This window comes from Thunnus albacares, chromosome 18, assembly GCF_914725855.1.
Source record: "Thunnus albacares chromosome 18, fThuAlb1.1, whole genome shotgun sequence".
NCBI lineage: Eukaryota > Metazoa > Chordata > Actinopteri > Scombriformes > Scombridae > Thunnus > Thunnus albacares.
The window spans coordinates 9,652,995-9,675,111 of NC_058123.1; the positions used below are offsets into that span (position 1 = coordinate 9,652,995).

General features: G+C 40.5%; 1 protein-coding gene across 1 annotated transcript in view; it reads left to right on the plus strand.

Annotated features, from left to right (window-relative positions):
- lamc3 (laminin, gamma 3) overlaps nt 1–21,870 on the plus strand; it is a 108,502-nt gene extending 86,632 nt beyond the window's left edge. Inside the window, exons 13-28 of the mRNA XM_044334291.1 lie at nt 3,777–3,965; nt 4,230–4,475; nt 5,675–5,828; nt 5,935–6,077; nt 6,249–6,427; nt 9,423–9,603; nt 10,718–10,962; nt 12,133–12,209; nt 12,547–12,681; nt 15,093–15,312; nt 15,797–15,943; nt 17,386–17,488; nt 17,995–18,197; nt 19,174–19,314; nt 19,427–19,526; nt 20,081–21,870. Coding sequence (XP_044190226.1) covers nt 3,777–3,965; nt 4,230–4,475; nt 5,675–5,828; nt 5,935–6,077; nt 6,249–6,427; nt 9,423–9,603; nt 10,718–10,962; nt 12,133–12,209; nt 12,547–12,681; nt 15,093–15,312; nt 15,797–15,943; nt 17,386–17,488; nt 17,995–18,197; nt 19,174–19,314; nt 19,427–19,526; nt 20,081–20,343 — 2,726 coding nt within the window. The 3' untranslated portion in view covers nt 20,344–21,870. The remainder of the gene's footprint in view (nt 1–3,776; nt 3,966–4,229; nt 4,476–5,674; nt 5,829–5,934; nt 6,078–6,248; nt 6,428–9,422; nt 9,604–10,717; nt 10,963–12,132; nt 12,210–12,546; nt 12,682–15,092; nt 15,313–15,796; nt 15,944–17,385; nt 17,489–17,994; nt 18,198–19,173; nt 19,315–19,426; nt 19,527–20,080) is intronic.
- Nucleotides 21,871–22,117: the final 247 nt, after the last annotated feature.

The following is a 22,117-nucleotide window of genomic DNA, read 5'->3' on the forward strand; positions in this document are numbered from 1 at the left end:
TCTTAGGAGCTGTTCTGCTAGAATGGGTAAAAAGACAGAAAAGAAATATCTTCATCTCTGCCTTATGCCATGTCACAAATGGAATTTAGTCACCCTTGTTAAATGAATTAAGTAAATGCACAAGATATTTAATTACAATCAATCTAGGATAATTATTTAGCAACTTGCTGTGTCTACTGAGCAAATAGAATTGATCAGAGTAAAACACACAGTACATGGTTTATCCAACTCCTCTAAAACAAAAGAGACCCAGACTACAGCAACATGAGCTACAGCCACTGAGCGTTCCCATCCCTGCTACCTTAAGGCCTTGGCCATAACAATTTGGCTGCCAGCCTCTCTACACAAAACAGGAATTGATGTTTTGTGTATAGAGTTATTTTCCTCAGTTGCAGTATGACAAAGCATATTTCCTCAATTATCCGTATTGCACACATTATGTATGGGGGTGGACAGAATATAAAGCCCCTCCTCTATTCCTTCAACATCCTGCCTCTTTCCTGTGCAGCAGTCCACTCATTCAGACCCCAATGACAAACCACATCTGCAGCAGGCGCTGGCAGCATATCTGTGTTAAATTAGAGAGCAACATCGCCATCAAACAGTCTTGCAGCAGATTTACCCCAACTTCTACCCCTGAGGCCTTAGAGCTGACAAAATTTTCTCTCTTTCTGTTTTGTTTCCTTCTCTCCTTCATTAAAACTGAGTGTTCACATGCATTAGTAACAAGATTTCCTTGGCCTAAAGCTTTTTAATGTTCCATTGGGCTAAAGAGACAAGCCTTCTGGAAAATACAGAGGTCTTGAAAAGCTCATATTCATGACATGTGTTTATATAATGCAGAAAAGAAATAGAAAGAAGCAATCTTATGTTTTAGTCCGTAATTATTTTGCTACAGTTTTTACATTTGTAAGGTATTTGTCACTGTGGAGCAAAGAAAAACCTGAACTCACACAGCCACATGTTGCTTTGACCTCATGTTTCACTTGTATTTCCGGGCTCTCACGTCATTAAAGACCGCACACATTGCCCTTCTCTTTCAGAAAGACCTCCCAAGATGGTGCAGAAAGACATGCGATGATCTTAAGAAACTCAATTTGGTCAATAAATAAATATAGAGATTTAGGGGGGTGAGAATGTATTAACAGAAGACTTGCTTTGATCTTCTCCTGCACAACAGTATACTCATTTAAAATCCATTTCTTCTAAGATTTTCTTTGCCATTTTTTTTTTTTTATCTAATTCTGGTGTTGAATCTATTACAAGCTACTGCAAACAAAGATAACCGCTATCTCTGGAAGAGCTACTCATCACACTTTGAGGTGAACACTGAATGACGCACAAGTATAAACACACTGAATAGGAGAAATGTGGAAAAAAGGTAGGTGGCAAAGCTGCCAGTCTTTCATTGGTTCTGCAGTGGAAGTCCGTGCCACTGTGAATATCATACAGTGATGTATTCTAATGTATTCCTATCCTCCACAAGTGGCTTTCTTAATGAAGTGCATTAGTCCTGGATGTGTGCGTATTTCTGTAGAGAGGGAGTACAATGAGGAGCAGAGTGGAAGGATGAGGTACAGGTAGAATGAGCGCTGGTACAAAGGAGCTCTCTTGAAAAAAAAAAAAAAAAAGATCCAGACTGCTTGTTTCCCATACAGAAATATTGCTTTGCCATCAGAGAACAGACAAGCAGAGTTCAGGCAGAGAGCGGAGCACTGAAGTGTAGTGCTCCATAGCTAAAAGGGGAGGAATACAAGAGGACGAAAGCAGAATGGTGGGATTGTGAGGATTTGTCAAAGGATTCGAAGTATGCAGCTCCACAAGGAGCCTTACGGATATCTGAAGGCTGAATGAACACTCATTGATTCATTGATCAAAATTATTCTGCAAGGATGTTATGAAGTAATGATGATTAGCGCAATGATTAAGAATACCATGTGAAAAGCGATCCCGCCGTTCATCGACAGTTTGAGTTTGTGATGCGTGCCGTTAGCTTTTTCCGAGGAGCCGACGGAATGATAATAGCGTCGAGGAGGCCCTCAGCGGCTCCTCTGCCTCATATCACGCTCAGTCATCTTCACACTCAGTAAAGTCAGCACATTTCTGCTGCCATTAAATTTACAATGGCTCATTGGGGATTGACACTGCACACCATCAATGTCATTGTAATGACTTGTGAAATTCAAGAAAGATTCACTTCTTTATGCTAGGAACAATCATTATTACTAAATACTTTGTTTAAATGACTGGCATTACATGCTTGGAAGTCATGTATTATTCACCTCACCTCACCGAAGAACTAATGATTTTTACCCAGAAGTCTACACTTCATCAGGCAAAGGGATAATTGTTCCCCCTAATGGATATGTGATCAATTTAGACTTGCAGCCGTTATTCTATCTCATATACTTGACAGGTCTGAAGTTAACAGGGCTTTATTTAGTGATGGGAGACATTGGTTGCAGTGACCCCATATCTAGAGGCAAGAATTTCTTTACTCCAATATTCAGTGGTGTGAGCTGATTTAAAAATGCACAACGAAGAGCTTCTCACTGAATCACACCGTAGGCTATGAGGGAGTGATGGGAAATTTTAATGAGGACTCTGTAAAATCGCATGCCCGCAGATTATTTGCTATGCATCAAGATCTTATTGGTGTTCTCTAGAAAATCAGCGCAATTATTGTTGTCAACGCCATGCCTGAGTCATTTGAAAAACTTTGAAATTTTAAAAATGATTCAAATTATTGTAGGGTCCTGTGATATCCAGACGCTCAGTGCATATTAAGAGCAAAACATCATGCACTGCAGCAGGAATGCTAAATATCTCCTTGCAGTTGCGCACAGCAACACAGAAGCAGCTATTATTTTGTTACAGTGTAAAAGGCATAAATGTTGATTCAAAGATGAATGTCTGCTCAGTGTGATTTTATGATGAATTGAAGTATGTAAGTATTCTAGCCGTTGCTTTTTTTTTCCTTTGCAGTTTTCCAGCAGTGTTAACACTTATTACTTTGTGTTCTTTTGTAAGCTTTATTCAGGGTCACATCATATTATGTAAAAAATTTCACTTTTTCATCTCAGAAGTTGCTGTTGCACAAACTTGTCAAGCACAGAGGAGGTTTTAAGGGTGTATCATCTCAATCTGACATTAGAGTCACTGCAGGTCACTGAACTGCAGCGGGGGACAGGGTTTTTAAACAGTTTTCCAGTCATACATCCACTTAGACACTTTCAGTTTCCTCACTACTCATATATTTGCCCTGATTATCATGTTATGTCATTCAGCATTGCTATAGTTTGCTGGATTTTAGATGTGGCTCAATGAGGAATGAAAATAAACTGAGTAAAATTCATCAGGGATTTGGTTACGTGGTTGCCGTATACGTGTATATCAACACATGTTGTACATGAACAAATCCTTTTAAGTGATTTAAAGCTGTGAGTTGTTTTTCTAAGGCTTTTGAAACAACAGTTTGTTTTTAGGACTTCATAGAAATGGTAATCTCTCCCACTTGGTGGGGGAATTGCTTTACTTCTTGAAGGTCTTTCGGACTGCATTTGGCTCCTGTATTTCCCAAAGCAATTATAGTCGGGGTGAATTTAGTCGTATTCTGCTCTCCACAGTGGGCTGTGGGGAATGTTTTCTTATTTGTATGGAGTGGCTGCAGTTATGGTCAGAGACACAGCACACTCTGCTGGTGATGTGGGAAACATCACCCTCTCTATTTGTGTTGAGCCCAAAGTGTGAAAAAAAAACAACTCTGATTGTTTCAGGTGTGTGTGAGTGTTCAGACTTCACCGTCGGGATGACCTGTGAACACTGTCTGGATGGTTACTATGGCAACGCTTTGATTGGCACGCCTGGTGATTGTCAACCTTGCCCTTGCCCGGGCCGTACCAGCTGTATCCGAATTGCAGAGTCAGGACAGGTGATCTGTACCAACTGCCCTACAGGACAGACAGGTGAGACGATGTTAAATAATTTTTATGGCACCACACAGTATAAAAGGACTTTGTGTCAAAAACAAAATGATAAGAACAATTCCACAAGACAGCTTGATACTGAAAAGATATACCACCTGGGATTAATACACGCTTGATATATTTTTTTTCTGTATTTTAATTATAATAGACTCTGGGGTGACATGTGGATGACCTCTGACATCGTTCTTGCCCAGTCATCCATCTAATTCCTGCACATCTCTTTCATCTTCCCCCCCTTTGTAGGGATGCGCTGTCAGATGTGTGAAGACGGTTACTATGGTGACCCACTGGGAAAATCTGGGGCAGTACAGCCGTGTGTGAGATGCGACTGTAATGGCAACGTGGACTTTAACGCAGTGGGAATATGTGACCACATCACAGGGCGATGTATGAAATGCCTGGGACACACAGAGGGTGACCATTGCGAGCGCTGTCAGCGAGGTTTCTACGGCGATGCCCTGAACCAGACCACTAGCCAGAAGTGCAAACGTGAGTAACTCATGAGGGGCTGGGATGGAGCATTGGTCAATTAATTTCTTATTATGTTTATATTTTATTGAGAGATATATTTTATTTCTGAAAGACACATGCAAAGCTGACAATGGTAAAGGGGACATATCATGCTTTTTGTGATTTTCTGTTATTTTTATACTGTAATGATGTTAGATGTCTATGTTAAACATGGTCAAAGGTCCAAAACAAAAGCCCAATACTGTGCTGCAGTATTGGGCTGCCGGAAGCTGGTCAATCAGAACAGAATGGGCTCATCGGGAGGAGAGAGCCTTAAAGAGACAGGAGTTAAAACAACCTGTTTCAGACAGAGGCTGAACTGAGGGGCTGCATAAAGAGCCAGTATAAGATAAATAAGGAGTTTTTTGAACTGTAAATCCATCAAAGATATTCCAGTAGAGCCCCAGAATAAAAATATAGATGTTGAAATGTTAATGACTCGTCACTTCAAGAATTCTTGAATTGAGTTATCACTCAAGATGTGCATGACAGAGTCCCTGTTAGGATTCAGATTGTTCTGTTTACCACAGAGTAATATTTTCAAAGATATTTGGGGTGAATACCATTAAGGTCTACACAGCCTTTGGTTCAGATTTTAAAGGAACCCAGAAAATAGTGAATTCAAAAGGACTTGATTAATCAGTTCAGGAGATCAAATATGTCAGGTGTAGAACTCTTGAGTCATGAAAGGCCAAAGCTGAAAATGGGGCGAACAAATGGCTGAGAAATAGCTCAGAAGGATACCCAAAAAAAAGAAAAAGAGAGTCATCAGGTTGAGAGATTTTGAAAAGGTATAAGTGAATGAAACAGTCAAATAAAGCTACAAAGGCAGACAGTGACCCGAAGTGTAATAGCTGTGATGTCTTCATTCTCTGATTTTCTTGTAATACTTCACTTCTATCTGTGAGCCCAGATAGAAGTGAAGTATTACAAGAAATGAACACATCACTGATATTACTCTTTGGGTCACTGTCTGCCTTTGTAGCTTTATTTGACTGAGTTGAACTTCTGTACAGAACAATGTCAGGGAGAGATCCATGAGCCTCCCTGGTGCTGTCCTCCCTTTACCCTCCAAACACTCAGGGATCAAATCAAGAAAAACACCTTCATAGCCTACTGCTGTGCTACATGTACAAAATTAAAGTTAATAATGAAATAATTTTCTTTGTCTTCTCAAGCGTGCGGCTGCAATCCTGCTGGAACCTCTGGGCATGTAGATGAATGCCACCCTCAGACAGGAAGTTGCCGATGCCTCAGTCATGTGACCGGGCGGGATTGCAGTTATTGTGAAGTTGGCTTCTTCAACCTCCAACCCGGTGTAGGGTGTGAGAGGTAAAGGGATCCCCTGCACGGTTCAGTGGATTTGTTTCATTAGATATAACAGCAGAGCTTACAAGCTAAACCTGTTATTAAGACATTATTTTCCTTCCTCCTTTAGGTGCAAGTGTAATCCAATTGGCTCATCGTCCATCGCGTGTCATCCAATCACAGGGCAGTGTGTGTGTCGTGCAGGAGTAGAGGGGAGACTGTGTGAGTCTTGCCGTGTGGGCTTCTTTGGATTCTCCTCACGAGGTTGCAGAGGTACAAGACTGACTTCTTCAGGCATCACAACTGCACTATAAACCATCCTCTAATCCTCCAATACAGATCACACATGAAGGCATTTCTAACTGTTTAAATGTTTATCTCTGCTCCTCCGCTGTTCTCCCATCTCCTTGTGGTCCTGTCCTTCTATCCTTTGTTCTCTCCCAGCCTGTAACTGTGACCCTATGGGCTCCATTTCCATGCAGTGTCACAGGAACGGTACCTGCCACTGTCGTCAGGGCTTTGTGGGTTACAAGTGTGACAAATGTGAGTTGAACTATTTCCACAACAGAGTCACACACCAGTGTGAGGAATGCCCGGTTTGCTATGGCCTTGTCAAGAAGCAGGTGAGTTTATGGTTGTTTATGATTGTTTATGTGTGTTTGTGTGGGAACTGTAATACATGGGCACCAAAATCAAATTGAACACATATCAGCTTTAAAGGGGACATATCATGCACATTTCCAGGTCAATATTTATATTCTGGGGCTCTACTGAAAAATCTTTTCATGATTTACACTTCAAAAGACTCCTTATTTGTCTCATACTGGCCCTTTATGAAGCCCCTCAGTTCAGCCTCAGTCTGAAACAGGCCGTTTTAGCTACTGTCTCTTTTATGACCCCTTCCCAATGAGCCCACTCTGTTTGATTTGGTTGCTGCCAGAGGCTGCATCCGGAGGCTACTTAAACAAACAATAGTAGTACATTTTCACTTCTTCAGCTTCCCAAATACATCCGTACATATCCAAAATATGCGAATGGACAATATGAACAACCCATGGAACAACCTTAGCAACAAAGGCCACTTTGAACTGAAGGCCATTTGTGCGCATGATGTCAGTTCAATGAGGAAGTAGAGGTAACTTTGAAAACGTTCAGAGCAGGTTGGATCCCTGGTTTTTGACTTTCATGGAGCATTTTTACATATGTTCACTTCAAGTTTTGGAACTTTGACTACGTTTGAAATAGACGTCCAACATTATAACAGAATATAAATGAAAGAAAATCACAAAAGAACATGTTATGTCCCCTTTAAACCTCCAATAACTGATTTTTGGGACATCAGAAACAAGCTGTGAGCACAACACTGACATATTATTACCTTTTAAGTTGATATAAGCGAACATGTTAGCAAACTCCTGAGAGAAATATTTGCCTCTTTAGTGGCTAAATGCTCCCTTTATGTTCACCAACTGGTTGCTTACTTTGTGTGTGTGCCATTAGGTGCTGAGCAGGTAGGCTACAGTGAAATTAACATATGATTAGATGGATTGATTGGTGAGAATCAGTCAGCCAGAAGTCATGTAGTTTTCCATACAACATGTAATCAAGTAAATGAGCTCTTCCTAGATCATCTTAATTAAACACAGCAGGTCATAGTAGAGTGGTATGCAGTCTAGCATACCACTGTGCAGGTACTTTTTTGTCATTTGTGCAGATTATTGCATGTGCCTGCACTTTCTGATGATCATCCAATGTCTTAAAATAGCTTGTTTTGCTCCTCCAACAATTCAGAACCCAAAGAATTTAGTAACTAATGTTTTAGATCAGTTTACACCAATCTAAAATAGAGAAAAGATGCAGTTATCTCACATTTGAGGAGGTGGAACCGGTGAATGTTAATCAACTAATTGATTAATTAGTTACAGCACTGATGTTTTTACTTGTAAAATCTCGATATGCAAAGGCACAAGTGACTATAGCTGTCAGATAAATGTAGTGTGAAAGTACTGTAATTCCCTCTGAAATGTAATGGAGGGGGCAAGTGCATCATTTTACAAAATACTATATTCAGGTTAAGGTAAGTATCTCAAAATTGTGGAGCACACTACTTGAGTAAATGTACTGAATTTCATCTTTATCAATTTTTTTCTATGTTCATTTTCACGTTTATAAATGTATGTGTTACATGTTGCTGCACATAATTATATGAATGTTTTGCATGCTTACATTAAGTATAGATTGTGTCTTGGCTCTTGCTATTGTGAAGTGAAAATTGTTCTTGAAATAGCCTAGTCCCCCAGCACACCCTGCCTTTGTAGAAGCTCATGACAAACATATGGCACCTTTGTATTAGTAGATTGCAAGTAAACTGTGGATGTGCAGTGAAACAGAAAGAGACATTTGCCCTAATGATCTCCTGTGCAGCTTCTTTCTGTCCCTTTAGATTTGTTGCAACCCACGTCTGTATGCTAAGGTGGTCCGTCCGTGGATTTGCCTTCTGAGACCAATCCAATACCACCGACATGTTCTGTCTTTTCTGTGTACATATTCTTGTTCTGGCTAAAGTGGCTGTGTGTTCTCCCTGGACCGCCTTGTACCTGTGTGAATGCATGCTGTGATTTCCACAGTGTTAGCAATTCAGTGAACATCCCAAGCCTTGTCTGCTCTGAACACCAGCAATTACTCTCACTGTCCTCATTCTCCCCTAGCTCTCCCTTTCTGCCTCTCCCACTCTCTATCTTTCTGCTCACATTTTCCTCTGGCTCACACACAGGAAGGAAAAAGACTAACAAGCACAAAGAGAGGAAGGTTGAAAAAGACAGCGATGTGTGATCAATGATCAAGGGGGATATTTAAAGGAAACTGGAAAACAGTGACATAAAGAATGGGATAAAATAATGAAGAATATATATATGGTACTTGTTCAAAGGCGAGCATGAATCATCTCAGAGAAGCACAATATTTTTTTTTTTTTATAAAGTTGCATGTAGTGAAAATGACTGGACTGAAAATGTGAGCTCATTAACACCATGGATGCTAACTAATATGATCAGCAATCACTGGTATTTCTGCTAACAAAGAACACACCTGATAATGTGCTACATGTGCATCACGTGCAGCATACCTCCTGGTTTGGAAAAGAGGTGTGACCACAGTGAGATTACAGGCTCTTCTCATAAGTCTGGACCATTTAACTGCCAGGGTCAACAAATTGAAGCCACTGAATGACAGCACCGTCATTACATTTTCAGACCTGGACTTCCATTCTCTAAGATGTCTAATCTAGTTATCAACTGAAATGCTTTCTTCGTCCGCATGCTTTGAAGAGAACAGCGCGAGTAGATGCGGATATGAAAACTGTATTCTATCCTTATCTCGTGGTTGATATTCATTTATTCATTGCTTTTGTTGAAATATGATATATAATAGAATGAAGTTATGGTGTACCAAGAATCAGAGTACTATCACAATCCCTGTTTCTGAATAAATAAATACAGATCTAGATGGATGGATATTTTATTGTGGTATTTGTAGTTGCAGCCCTTTTTTTTTCTTTTGGTCTTCTAAAATCTGTATTCTCATTGACACCGTGAGTTATAAATCTCCGTGCTATTACAGGCAGAAAAGCTGAGGACTCGTCTGCAGGATTTGGAGAAGCTCCTGGCTCTCTTTGATTGCAGAGGTAGATTTGGGAAGCAGCACCACCTGCTGAAGTATCACATGGGCAGGCTTTACAGGCATGAGCACCAGGGGGAGGATACTCTACCCAATGCTCTGGAGGATTTTCTGGCCTTCCAAGGTAACATCAGCCAGAAGCCGAGATAATTCCACTTGGTCTGTCACTCCTTTTAATGTTTCCTATGTGGCCATAACACCTCGAAAGACATCTGGCAGCCTTTGCTTTGTGAAATGTGACGCTGACTTGTGCACCGTTGTAGCTATTGTGTCCTGTTTTGGCTGTAAGATGATTACATGCCATATCAGTACATACAAGACACACAAGGCAAGCATGGCTAAGAAATTTGACATGTAACCGCCCCCAGCGTTAAGCAAATGGGCTGTTGCTCTGTCTGTGTCTCCTCAGTGTGACGCTGTTGCAGATAAAGCAAAACAAAGCGATTAAATCAGGAAGCAGGCAACATTACAAACCTCTCCCAATTACTTTAACACAATGCTGATATATCCTCATTATCTTTGGAGGGGAAAAGGGTTACAGGCTCAGCTGCACAGGCCAAATGGAGACAAATCATAACAATATAGAACAAGGCGCTGTGTGACCAACTTAATACCTATTTATATGACAGGCAGTGCATCTCTAATCCCTGGTTTATTATGATTATAGTTGCAATCACGATAAAAATCCCCCTCCCAACACCCACATACTTATACACACATACACACACACACACTTACCAGCCATGCTCTTTAAGACACTGGGTGGCCCAATAATGATTTAATGAGTACGTGGGAGCGACAGGCTCAGTGTGTGGGAACACAGAGGCAACACAGCACACACTGGGACACACACACACTTGTTGTCACTCATTTTATAAGACACGGAGACGAGCAAAATGTCACCAAATGAAGCAACAAACATCCAGACGAATTGTACTAATTGTATTTGGCTCCAGACTGGCTATGACACCAGTTATACTAGAAAACAGTGCAGAATGCAAAGAGCGCCTGTGACAAATGCGTTAACACCTGGACAGAATTCTGTTTGTTTATGTTATGTATCTGACGACAAACAGATAGACAGGCAGGACGAGAGTCTGAATCCACACACAGTAAATAAGAGAGTACAAAAGTACAGCTTTCTACCCACAAAGAGTCGGAGAAATAACATTCTTGGCAAAATAATCCGTGAAGGACTTAATATGGTTTTATTTGCTTTATGTTCTTTGTTCTTTCAGAAGCACGGGAGGCCTTCATAAAACAATTTTCCTTGCTGGAAGCTTCTACAGGCACACTCTTAGCCCAGCTTGATGGCATTACATCTACTTTGAACTGCAGCATCAGCATGAGAGAGGAAGAGGGTAAGGAGAGGAGGAAGGATGAGGGGAGCAGCGATGTTTGTCAAACCTTCACACAGACTGTGTCCGTGATCAGAGCATCTCAGACGCAGCTAAAGCAAGCAACACTGGACCTGGACAACATGGTAGGCAAATCAAACGTACCATATCCCCAAAGTTCTGTTAATTGTCCACATAGGTTACATGTGTTTTAGGCATAAAATGCCCTGGATGGCGAAATTGCTATCGTTCACCCGTTCCTCAAGCATGCTGATATTGTATGTAACACGATTGATTTTCTTGTCCTTATTATGGGATGCTGCAGTTTACTACTCTTGGTGGAGCTCCTTTGTATAGATCCACAAAGATCCCCCAAAGCAAAACAATATTTCTTACCCCAACTCCCCTCCACCCTCCTCATTCTGACTGGCAAGTGGCTAAAATTAACAACTTGTTCTTCACCCACCGGAAGGCTTTTCACTGTCTCTCCACGATGCTCACAGGAATCTATTATGGATACCGCTGCCACATTATTCAGGTTTGAGGAGATGAGAAAGCTTGTTTTGCCAATATATAGCTTTCTATTTCTGATTATGTGTGTGTGTGTGTGTGCGTGTGTGTGTGTGCGTGTGTGTGTGTGTGTGTGTGAACAGACATAGTGCACTGCACCTCCGTAGCCCTTATCACTTGGGTAAGCCTGAAGCAGCAGCAATTTAATTCCATATTAATAAGCAGAGCAGCCCCCCAAAATGAAGAAAAAAACGCTAGTGTGTCAATTGTTGATTCTGTTTTCCCATTTTTATTTGCATTTCCTCAAATTAAATGTCACTCGGGGAAGGATTCTGCATTCAACTGTATACACATTACATTTATCAGGACTAAACTTCAGGGGGTTTATTTTGGGGGGTGATTTTTTTTTCCCATATGTTCCTGTTTTGAATCTCTCTGAATACATATATTTAAATGTAGAGATTCGTTAGACGAGTTTCATTATTTGCAAAATTTCATGCACAGCCCAGATCACAATTCTGTGGCAGACCCATGCCTGCTTTTCTGGACCGCTCCCAGATTTTTAAATCAGCTTTCACACTGATCCAAATTTCTTCGAGCAAACAGCCCTGGATCCAAAAAAAAAAAACTCTCGAATCAGCTGTCGTGTGGAAATCCGTTATTCATTAGATGGAGACTTCAGTTCATGTGATTCAATTAAACATGTCAAAACAGTTTCAAGTCTCTTCAAGGCCAGAGCCGTAGTTTTTTTCCCTGTTCTTAGAAATTCTCAGCATGTTGCTTTCCTCTCTCTATTTTTTTCATAGAACATTCCTTTTGAGGCGGCCTCAGGACCTAACAAATGGAACATCATGGTCAATGACTCACAGGTGCTAAAGAAAAGGTAAGTCAGGTCAGTGGACTTTTAGTGGCCAATTATGAGCAAAGACTGCAGTAGTAATCGCTGGAATTTCATCTCTCCTGGCTTCCTTCTTTTAGCTTGTCACTTACATTGTGGTTAGGCCACTGTGAATCGATGCCCTCGGCTGCTCAGTGTATGCAGCACTATTACAGAAAGTAGTTACAGAAATCTGGACTGGAGAGCCAGTGAGGGGAAGTCATCGATGCTGAAATCCATTTCGTCTCACCTCAGGCAGTTGTAATGGTCTGTTATTCTATGTTACTCACTTTCTCCATTTTCTCCTCCTTTCACTTTGTCTTCCTTTTGCCCTCCCTCTTAGTCACACAGAAACGGCAGACAACATTGAGGCCATAGCCAGCAGGGCGGTAAGAGCCTCGGAGCAGACCTTCAGTTTCCTGATGGATCTACTGCAGGACAACTCCACAGAGGAGTACATCAGGAAACTAACGGAGCAGTGAGCACACAAAAAAACCAACCCAAACACACGCCCACGCAGACAAGCACAAACAAAAAGAATGCCTCCCATTCGCATAAAGCATCCTTTATTGCAAAATCCCAACAAGCTGCATGACTCCCTGGATTATTGGGCTCTCTCAGTATATTTCTAACAAAGCACACCTATCCCTGTATTACAGCTCAAGGTCCTCTTCTTCACAGCGGCCTTTTAAAGCACACTAGAGTTTAGGAGTAAGACATTTAGCCACAGGGGGACGGCTTCTCTCCGCTGTAAGCCTATTGCTTTCTTGGATTTGCCGCACGCTCGCTGCATCTCCTAGCGTGTGATTGCTCTGAGGATTATCCTGAATTCTAGACAGAATGATGCAAAAAGCCCTCCGGTGGCCATGATGAGAGCAAGAAGCGAGGAACTCAAAATTGATTACCCTCTTCTAACAGTAGTCAGCTTGGTTCAGGAGAGTTCTGTTAATCTTTTGAGCACTGTTGTACGACAATGTCTGAGCATATATATGTGTGTGTGTGTGTGTCACTTTATAGGATGTGAACTGAGCAGTTTATGCACAGATGGACGACATAAAATTGCATTTCCCCATACATATTTCCCAATGTGTTGGTACTTAAGGAGATCACATGCATTTTATGGGCAGCTATCCAGTGACGAGAATGACAAAAGTATTCAACCAGTCACTAACAATAGGCGTGTGTTACTAGGTCCCATTTAAGACCAGTTTCTTTAACAGTATTTGAGACTCTTCACTGTAATTTGTTTGTTCTTCAACTTCTCGTGCAAATAGTGACTAGAGAAATGGCCCAATTGCTTATTTATTACCACATTCAGTAGAAGCAAAAGCAGAACGTTCCCTATCCTTTTAGTTGCCTTTAGTTAACAGAATAGTTTGACATTTTGAGAAATGTGCTTTCTTGAGTTAGATGAAACAATTGATACTACTCACATATGAAACTACAGCCAGCAGGTGGTTAGCTTAGTTTAAAGATCCTCTCCAGACATTTTTTTAAGACATATAAAAATACTTTGCTTGGAATTATAATTTGTGTCTGTTTTCTCCACAATGAAATCTACTCTTTCTCCCTCCCTGAAAAATCCTGAATCTATGAATATTTTTCGTTTTCAAACTGTTGGATAGAAGACGTCTGCTACTTCACTGAAAAGTCCATTCTCATTGTATGTTCACTAGAGGCTTTAAGTTACTATATTGCACATGTGTATGTTGCAGACTGGACCACGACTAGTTGTGATTTCACAAATTTTACTCATAAATACACGTCTTAAAATGAAATTAAAGGTGAGAAACTTTCCCCCTTCAGCAGATGAATGTGTTAAAAAAAAAGCCTTTTGCTGTCAAACTCTGCACATACATCATTCCACACAGTGAAGCTCAAACATTTAAGTGAAAAGACAGAACACGTTTTTGAGTGAAGGGGGATTTTAATATAATAACTATAATGACGATGGGAGAAGCTAGCCTGGCTCTGTCCAAAGGTAAAAAATATCTACCAACACCTCTTGAGCTCACTATTTTCAAAAAAATAGTTACATGCTGTAACTATTTCTTCCCTACTTAGAGCCTTTCTGCTAAGCTAACCGTCTGCTGGCTCAAGCTTCATATGTAGCGTATGGAGATAAGAGTGGTATCCATCTTTTCATCTAACTCTTTGAAAAAAAAAGTGAATTATCACACAAAACGATTCCTTTAACCAGGCTTTTACCATATGGGTTGTTTTAAAAAGCTCTTACAAACAACCCATTTGTCATTTAAGTGTGGGACCTTGTTACAATAGCCATGTTTAGAGCATAGAAAATACTTCAAAGCACAATATTACACCAGTAGTCTACCAAACATTTTAAATTAATTATTGTGAACATGAATAGTTTTTAGCGACCCAAGAGAACCGTATGTGCTCATTGTGAACACAAGATGTGTGTGTGGGGGGGGGGAGCTGGAGTGACACATACTGTGATTTCTCTGTATCAGCTTTGTTGAGGCACAACAGATTGAATATCATTACAGCAGTGGAGGTGATAAAAATGGCACTCCACTGTGCCTAACACCTTTCATGAATTCATCATACTTTCTTTGCACAATGTCGCCTTCTCTTTACTCCTCTTTACTCACTCGACAAGCCCCGCTGTCTTATTCCCATATTTATATTGATTTCATTTTGACACAGCATGATGCTTTGTCTCACCTAAGACATGAAATAGAACGTGCTGAATGATGCGAAATATACGTGGCTCTAATAAGTCTGCAGCATATGTATCTGATTTCACCTATCTTACAGCTAATCGATCAAATGAACAAAAGACCTCCTGATAGTAATAGAGACATAGTATTACGTTATGTTTTACGAGATTCTCCCTGCTGTCTTTCTCCACCTCTTTCGTCTCAGAATAACACGAATGCAGCAGCAGAGGGAGAACCTGACTGTGCAGGTGAATGATACCATTGCCAAACAGCTGGCACTGGAGGAGGAAGCTGCTGGTTTCAAGCTCGCCCTGGGTAACATCACATCATCTTTACATCAACTGGCTCTGACAGATGCCAGCCCATCACCAGAGCCTGACCAAACACAGCTCAACCAAACACATCCAGCCAACCATGCAACAGAGGTCAGTTTGGACAGCACCTGCAGGGTACAAATGGAATTCAAACCATGATTATGTTACATTATAGACCAATGAGTGAGTAATTTTGTCTACTTTGAGCGAACATGATAGCTGCACATTTTATATAAGTAACAATTCCGGCTCATTTCACAAGGCTCATATAGACATACAAGTATCTGTCATGTTTAAAGGGTGGGCAGTTAACTCCACTTCCTTTTTTTTCTTGATTTAACATTTGGCAAGCAGAGAGGGACACTGAGTAGGCACAGGAGAAAAGATTCTGGCAGGATCTGCTGCTCATGGGGGTACATGTTGTTCCAGAGGAGGGTGATTAACCACTGCAGCATAGGCTACAGTATCTGTGCAGACAAAACACTATAAAATGACATAAAAACAGGCTAATGTGCCCTCCATAAATAGCAAAATAAAGACTGAACCTTTTTTTTAACCAAAGCATTACAATTTTGCTTTCCTGCTTCCTGTTTAGTGGAGCGAAGACCTGCTAAAAAAGAAAGAAGAGCTGGACCAGCACATTCAGACCAAAGACAATCTCATCGGCAAGATCAGAGATGAGATGGAGCCTCTTATACAGACTGTTAATAAGAACCTGGAGACTGTGAATAACATCACTGAGGTGACTACTTACACTGCATTGAAAACAAAGAACTTCTTCTGTATCATGCTCTACAAATAAATAATAATAATCATAAACAAATAAAACAGACATATAGAAACAGGCAGCATGGTGGTGCAGTGGTTAGCACTGTCATCTCACAGTAAGAGGGTTCTGGGTTGGAGCTCACTGGCCAGCTGTGTGGAGTTTGCATGTTCTTCCCATGCCTGCTTGGGTTCTCTACAGGTACTCCGGCTTCCTCTCACAGAACAAAAATATGCAGGCTAGGTTAATTGGTGGCTCTAAATTGCCCATATGTGTGAATGTGAGCGTGAATAGTTGTCTGTCTCTATACTGTTTGTTAGCCCTGTGATTGACTGGCGACTGTCTAGGGTGCACCCCGCCTCTTGCCCAATGTCAGCTGAGATTGGCTCCAGCTCCCCTGCGACCCTCTAGAGGATAAGTGGTAAAGGAAATGGAAGGAAAGAAATAAAAATCAGACACACAAAAGGTTCCCTTCCTTAAAACACAGCTCAAGTTTCTTATAATCCTGGGAAAATATTGTAGCCCTTATCACCTAAATCACATAGCAAACACAGTCTTTTCTCTTCAGGGAAACCAGTGAACCTGCATGTTTCTATAGCCACGGGTAATGTACCTGAACGGCACTGTGCACACAGAGATCTTTGACTTTTTAGGATTAATTCTGCTTCATGTAAGACTCCACACTGTTTATGTTTTTCATCAGACAAAATATTTGTAATTTAGGTTTATACCAAACATCAACAGACCATCTTTCCTTGTACATCAGGAACACTTTGCACTGGACATCTTGAATATTACTAGGGCTGCAAATAAAAAATTCTTTCACTATTGATTAAACTGACGATTATTTTCATGATTAATAGTTTTGTCTGTCAGAACATAGTGAAAAATGCTCCTTATATCATTCAAATATCTTGTTTTATCCAAACAACATTCCAAAATCCAAAGATTAGTTTATGTATGCCAAAAGAAAAGCTTCAAATCCTCACATTTGAGAAGCTGCAACCAGCAAATGTTTGGCATTTTCCTTAAAAAATGACTAAACTGCTTATTCAATAATCAAAATAGTTGCCGATTCATGTTTTTGTCGATCAACTAATCAATTAATCAACTTTATCAAATTGTTGCAGCTCTAAATATTGCACTGTAATCTATTTTTTAAAATAAAAAGAACATCAATCATACAAAACAAGGATTTGACCTCATTAATCCAGAGGCAAAATGTCCCAATTAAAAATCTCTCTACTGAGCTGCTGTTGAGGCATATTTTCAAGTCTACAATTACTGCAGTATGTACTTTTATGTCCAGATATGTTGAGTGTTTATTGGTTTGACCATGTGCTGTCATCCTTGCAGTTTACACCACCTGTGTATACCTGTTGTTGCACACTTTTTAATACACGTTTTTCTCTCTCAAGCTGCATGCTCACACTCAAGAGACCAAGGCCATGGCTGTGTCGGCCGTGGTGTCAGGGAAAGAGGTGGAATCAGAGGCCATCAGCCTGCACAGACAACTAGAACGTGAGTCTCTATCTATCTATCTGTCTTCTTTCTCTTCTCACACTCTCTCTCTGTCTAGCATCGTTATTTTTGTTCAATATCCGACTGAATTATTCTCCTCAAATTGAAATGTCAAGTACTGAGAATGAAAACAAACATAAAAGCTACAGACTCAAGTATTACTATAATAAATATGTCATTGTGATTGTAATGTTTTGACTCACTTGTCATGTATTGGATGCAGCGGCAGCTTACGTGCAAAATGCAGAAAGCTTTGAGAATTTTGATAGCATCGACTTCTTGAATGAAAATGTCGGCTGTTTATGATTCATGAAGAAAATCTTAAGTGATTTTGTCTCCTCTGACTTTTCATTGATATAGTAAAGTAAGAAGGAATAAGCAGAATAAATTCCTTGTGAAATTCAGCCAGTAAACAATGACTCATTTGAATCAAACTTTTTAGAAATTGAAACAGCCTTGAAGCCATCTTAATCCTACAATCTACTTTGTTACCGATCTCCACTCAGACATGGTAAGGGAGTGGCCCCGTCTGCAGGCCCAGACCAAGGCTGCAATGAAGAAGGAGAGACCCCTTAGGGAAAAGGCTCTAGCTGATGTGAAGAAAAAGGTCTCACAAATTGACGAGATGCTAAAACCAGCTCTGGAGAACTCCAGCCTCTCCAGCAATATCTCGAAGACGGCAGAACACACTGCAAATGCTGTGGAAAAGGTACAGTGTGTGTGTGTGTTGTCGGTTGGTCCACCATTTTGGTCCAAACTGAAAAATCTCAGAAGCTATTAGATGGATCACCTTGGCAATTTGTACAGACTTTCACGATCCCCAGAGGATGAATTCTTTTGCCTGTGGTGATCTCTTGACTTTTCTTCTGGTGCCACAGTGAGGTTTTTTTGTGAAACATCTCAAAAACTATTGGATGGCTATCCATGAAATTTAGTACAGGTATCTATGGTGCGAAAAAGATGAATCCTAATGACTTTGATGACTTTTCATGGTGTGCCACCATGAGGTTTACATTTTTGGTTTGGGGTTTCACATAAAATTTGGATGAATTGTAATAGCTCTGGTCATAGGTAAAGGATATCCAACCAACGATATGTGATATATCTAATTCTCTATCATATAGCAATAGTCCATGAAAGAATGCACTGTTTGTTTTGTCATTTCATTCTTGTAATGCGGAAACTTGCAGGCACACCGTTTTATCTCATGTACTTCTCCAGCATGAAGTCACTCTAAATGGAAAGCTTGCCACAGCCTAACACGTGTAAATTGTCACACAAGTAGCCTGCGGGATGCAGATCCCTCTGCAGTCAGCCATAATAGCCGTTCCAGGTGGCTACTTTCTGTGTTTACTTTCGTTCTGACTCAGACACAAACTATTGAAATGATTCATGTGAAAATCATGTTTATTTGGAAAACTGTAGGAGGCTCAGCAACTTGCCCTGATATACATTGTTTCATTGTTTTGAGCGAGTCCTTGTTTCCCAGAATCTCCATAATGGAGCTGGCGGTTGCAAAGTTAGCATGACCCATACGCTGTAGAGCCACAGTGGCCACATTTATGGAAAATACACCAGGTTGAAACAAACTGAAATTATCCTTTAGTAGTATCCTAATAGTATCCCAGTGAACAGCATATCTTTGACTTTTCTCAATTGTGTTTTCTTCTTTCGTTTGTGTGCAGGAATCAAAGGCCATTCTGACCAAGGCCAAGCATAGCAAGACTGCATCTGCTCACCTTAGCCCCCATATAGACTCTGCTCTCCACCAGCTGGCTGAGCAGGAGACGCTAACCAGCAGAGCAAACACCCACATCACCACAGAGGTACTTAACACAGCCATATACATGTTTGAACAGCAGAATCTATTCATATTGATCTGTGCTTCCTCTGTGCAACTTGAAAGATTGTTTCTAGACTATGTCTTTTTATTCTCAGCCTGAGGTGTCCCTGACCAGCGTAAAGGAAAACATGGAGGCAGCCAAGCTCCAGTTGGAGGACTATTCTATGAGACTAACCGAGCTAATCAACAAGATCGGTAAGTCACTGTCCTATAGATGATTTTCACCGTGGCTACTTTTTAGTCTTCTATGTCTATGAAAGTCATAAATCTTCATTACAGCTTAAATGTCAGATCACAAAGGAGCTCTGTGCTTTTAATGCCTCATTTAACATGGAAATATTTCCCAGATTTTTACCCCCACAGTAAAGCGAGACTAACTGCTGTTCACGGGGCCCAGTAAGATTTTCTTGTGGGTAAATTTAAATGGATTAAACGAGTCCAGCTCTGTATTTTCTGACCTATTCATTTAAACCCACAACTATTTCCTGTATAATGTATTGTACAATTTAACGAATTAACTACTGTAGAACAGCGGGGATCTGGCAGTTTGTGGTCAATATGTTATCATGCTTGAGAGGATAATCACCAAATCACTGTAATTAGGTCATCATGGAGGCTGATCCAACGTTCGAACCACTGATGTGTGACTGCCGTTTACGAACCATGATCTGAAAAACACAAACTTTTAAAGCTCCTGTCTGTGCTCTCTTCTTTCTCCATCTGTCCTCCCTTTTGCATGCCGGGACCAGATGGGAACGTGCCTCTGGAGCGCTTTGACCGGATCTTGAACGAGACAGCGCGCCGTCTGAGCATGCTCCGCGGGAGTGTGGAGAGCCCGGCACTGGGCTCCAAAATCCAGAAGCTGGATTCGGCTGCTAAGGAGCAACAGAGCCAGCTGTCCCTCATCGAACAGGACTTAAAGGAGATCAGGGAGGAGAGAGACAGCCTCAGGGACATTGCTTTAAACCTGCCTCAGTCCTGCCCTGAGGCCACAGGGACAGGCAGGGGCTAGATGACTGGGATTAAGTCATTGATAAAACAGCTGAACATCAGAAAAGTCTGGGAGGATTTTGTTAATAAAAGGGGTGGCTGTGGTCATTTTTTTACTTCTACTTCAAAAAAGTCTGTGATATTCTTTCATATTCTTCCCTCTTTCTTACTTTTGCCTCAAGGTACAATTTATTTTACCACCACAGTATTATACTGACACACACACATCTCCACCAAAAGCCACAGACTTCTTCTTCTGTCTCCCGTGATTTACACCCAGTATTCCTCCCACTTCTTTGTGATTTTTCTCTATCATTTTTCCCCACCTCTCTCTTTTTTTACCCAACAACATCCAACCTTTAATTTCACTATGAATAATAACCAGCCAAACTGCTGGAGTGCACTGTCAAGTTTAAAATAATGCTGATTTTCCTTTGTGGGGGTAAAAGGTGTGTCTGAGTGCTCCTCCAGACTGACACATTCATTTACACTTGAGCTCCTTTTCATCAGCCCGGCTTAATTAACAATTAGTCTTTTTGGCCTCAGTGGGGTTCAGGTCAGGCTTCAACAGCACACAACCTTTGTTTGGGATTCTTAGAGTGCCTACCTCTCTGTTTCTGTTGCTTCTCCATTTGTCCTTTCTCTTATCACTATCAAATAATCAAACATCCGCTGTCTTAGCATCAGGGTTTGTCACACTGTCTGGTTCCTGGTACCAAAATGTAAAAACTCTTTGTATTGGAAATATTGTATTGACAAGACATATTAAGTGATGTTATTATTATGTAAAAGACACATTTTTTTTTTTTTCATGAACTTTGAATAGCCAATCAGAGATCAGGCTTTAACAAGTGGTCTCATCCATGTCCCAGTTACACATTATATGCTACTTCTAACCATGTTTTGAGCATAAAAGGCCTTCACATTAAAGTCACTACACAATAAAATATACAGTACTTGAAAGGGCCAGCATGCATACTAAAATGTCTCCAATTTTTAGTGGATTCTATTGTACAGTGTGCACAGTGGAAATGGAGGAGCTACTCACATGTGATTTTTTTTTTTTTTTTTTTTTTACAATGGTGCACATTGCATAGTGCAACAGTTCAGAAAACAATAAATTAAGTATTCCTTTGAAAACATACTTGGTGTGTTAGTTTTTCAAAATTGAATTTGGCAGTGTTTCACAGGAGCATCAGAGTTTGAAACGTTTTGCCAACACTTTTGCCACCAGCACCTCTACTACTAATTAATTCATTACATTTAATTTGTTTAATCCATACAAAAAAAGCATCAAGTTGTGGTTTTACCAGGACTGTTGTTGCGGACTATTTTTTGGATGGGCGCAGTGACCGCCAGAGTCTTGACAAGACTTCAGTTTTTATACAAATTAGGCAACTGAGACACAGTATAACGTTTTCATTAGCGAGCTTTAGTAGTTTTTTTTATCCTTGACAGAGCCAGAGCAGGTTGTTTCCCACTGCTCATACAGTCTTTGTACTAAGCTACTCAGCTGCCACCTGTAGTTTCAGATTTAACAGACAAATATGAGAGTGGCATCGATCTTCAACAAGAAAGCAAATAAACATATTTCCCAAAATGTCAGAAAAAGTATTCCTTTAATTCCAACATGTACTTTGATCATTGTGAAGTCAGAATGTTCTTTTTGTATTGTGCTCTCTTTGTTGCTTAGCCAGATATCAGTCCATCCATCGATTGTAGCCTTGAGCCTTACACCAACTCAATATTTTATAACATTTGTAGTCAGCCATTTACCTTTTTTGACATATCAAATG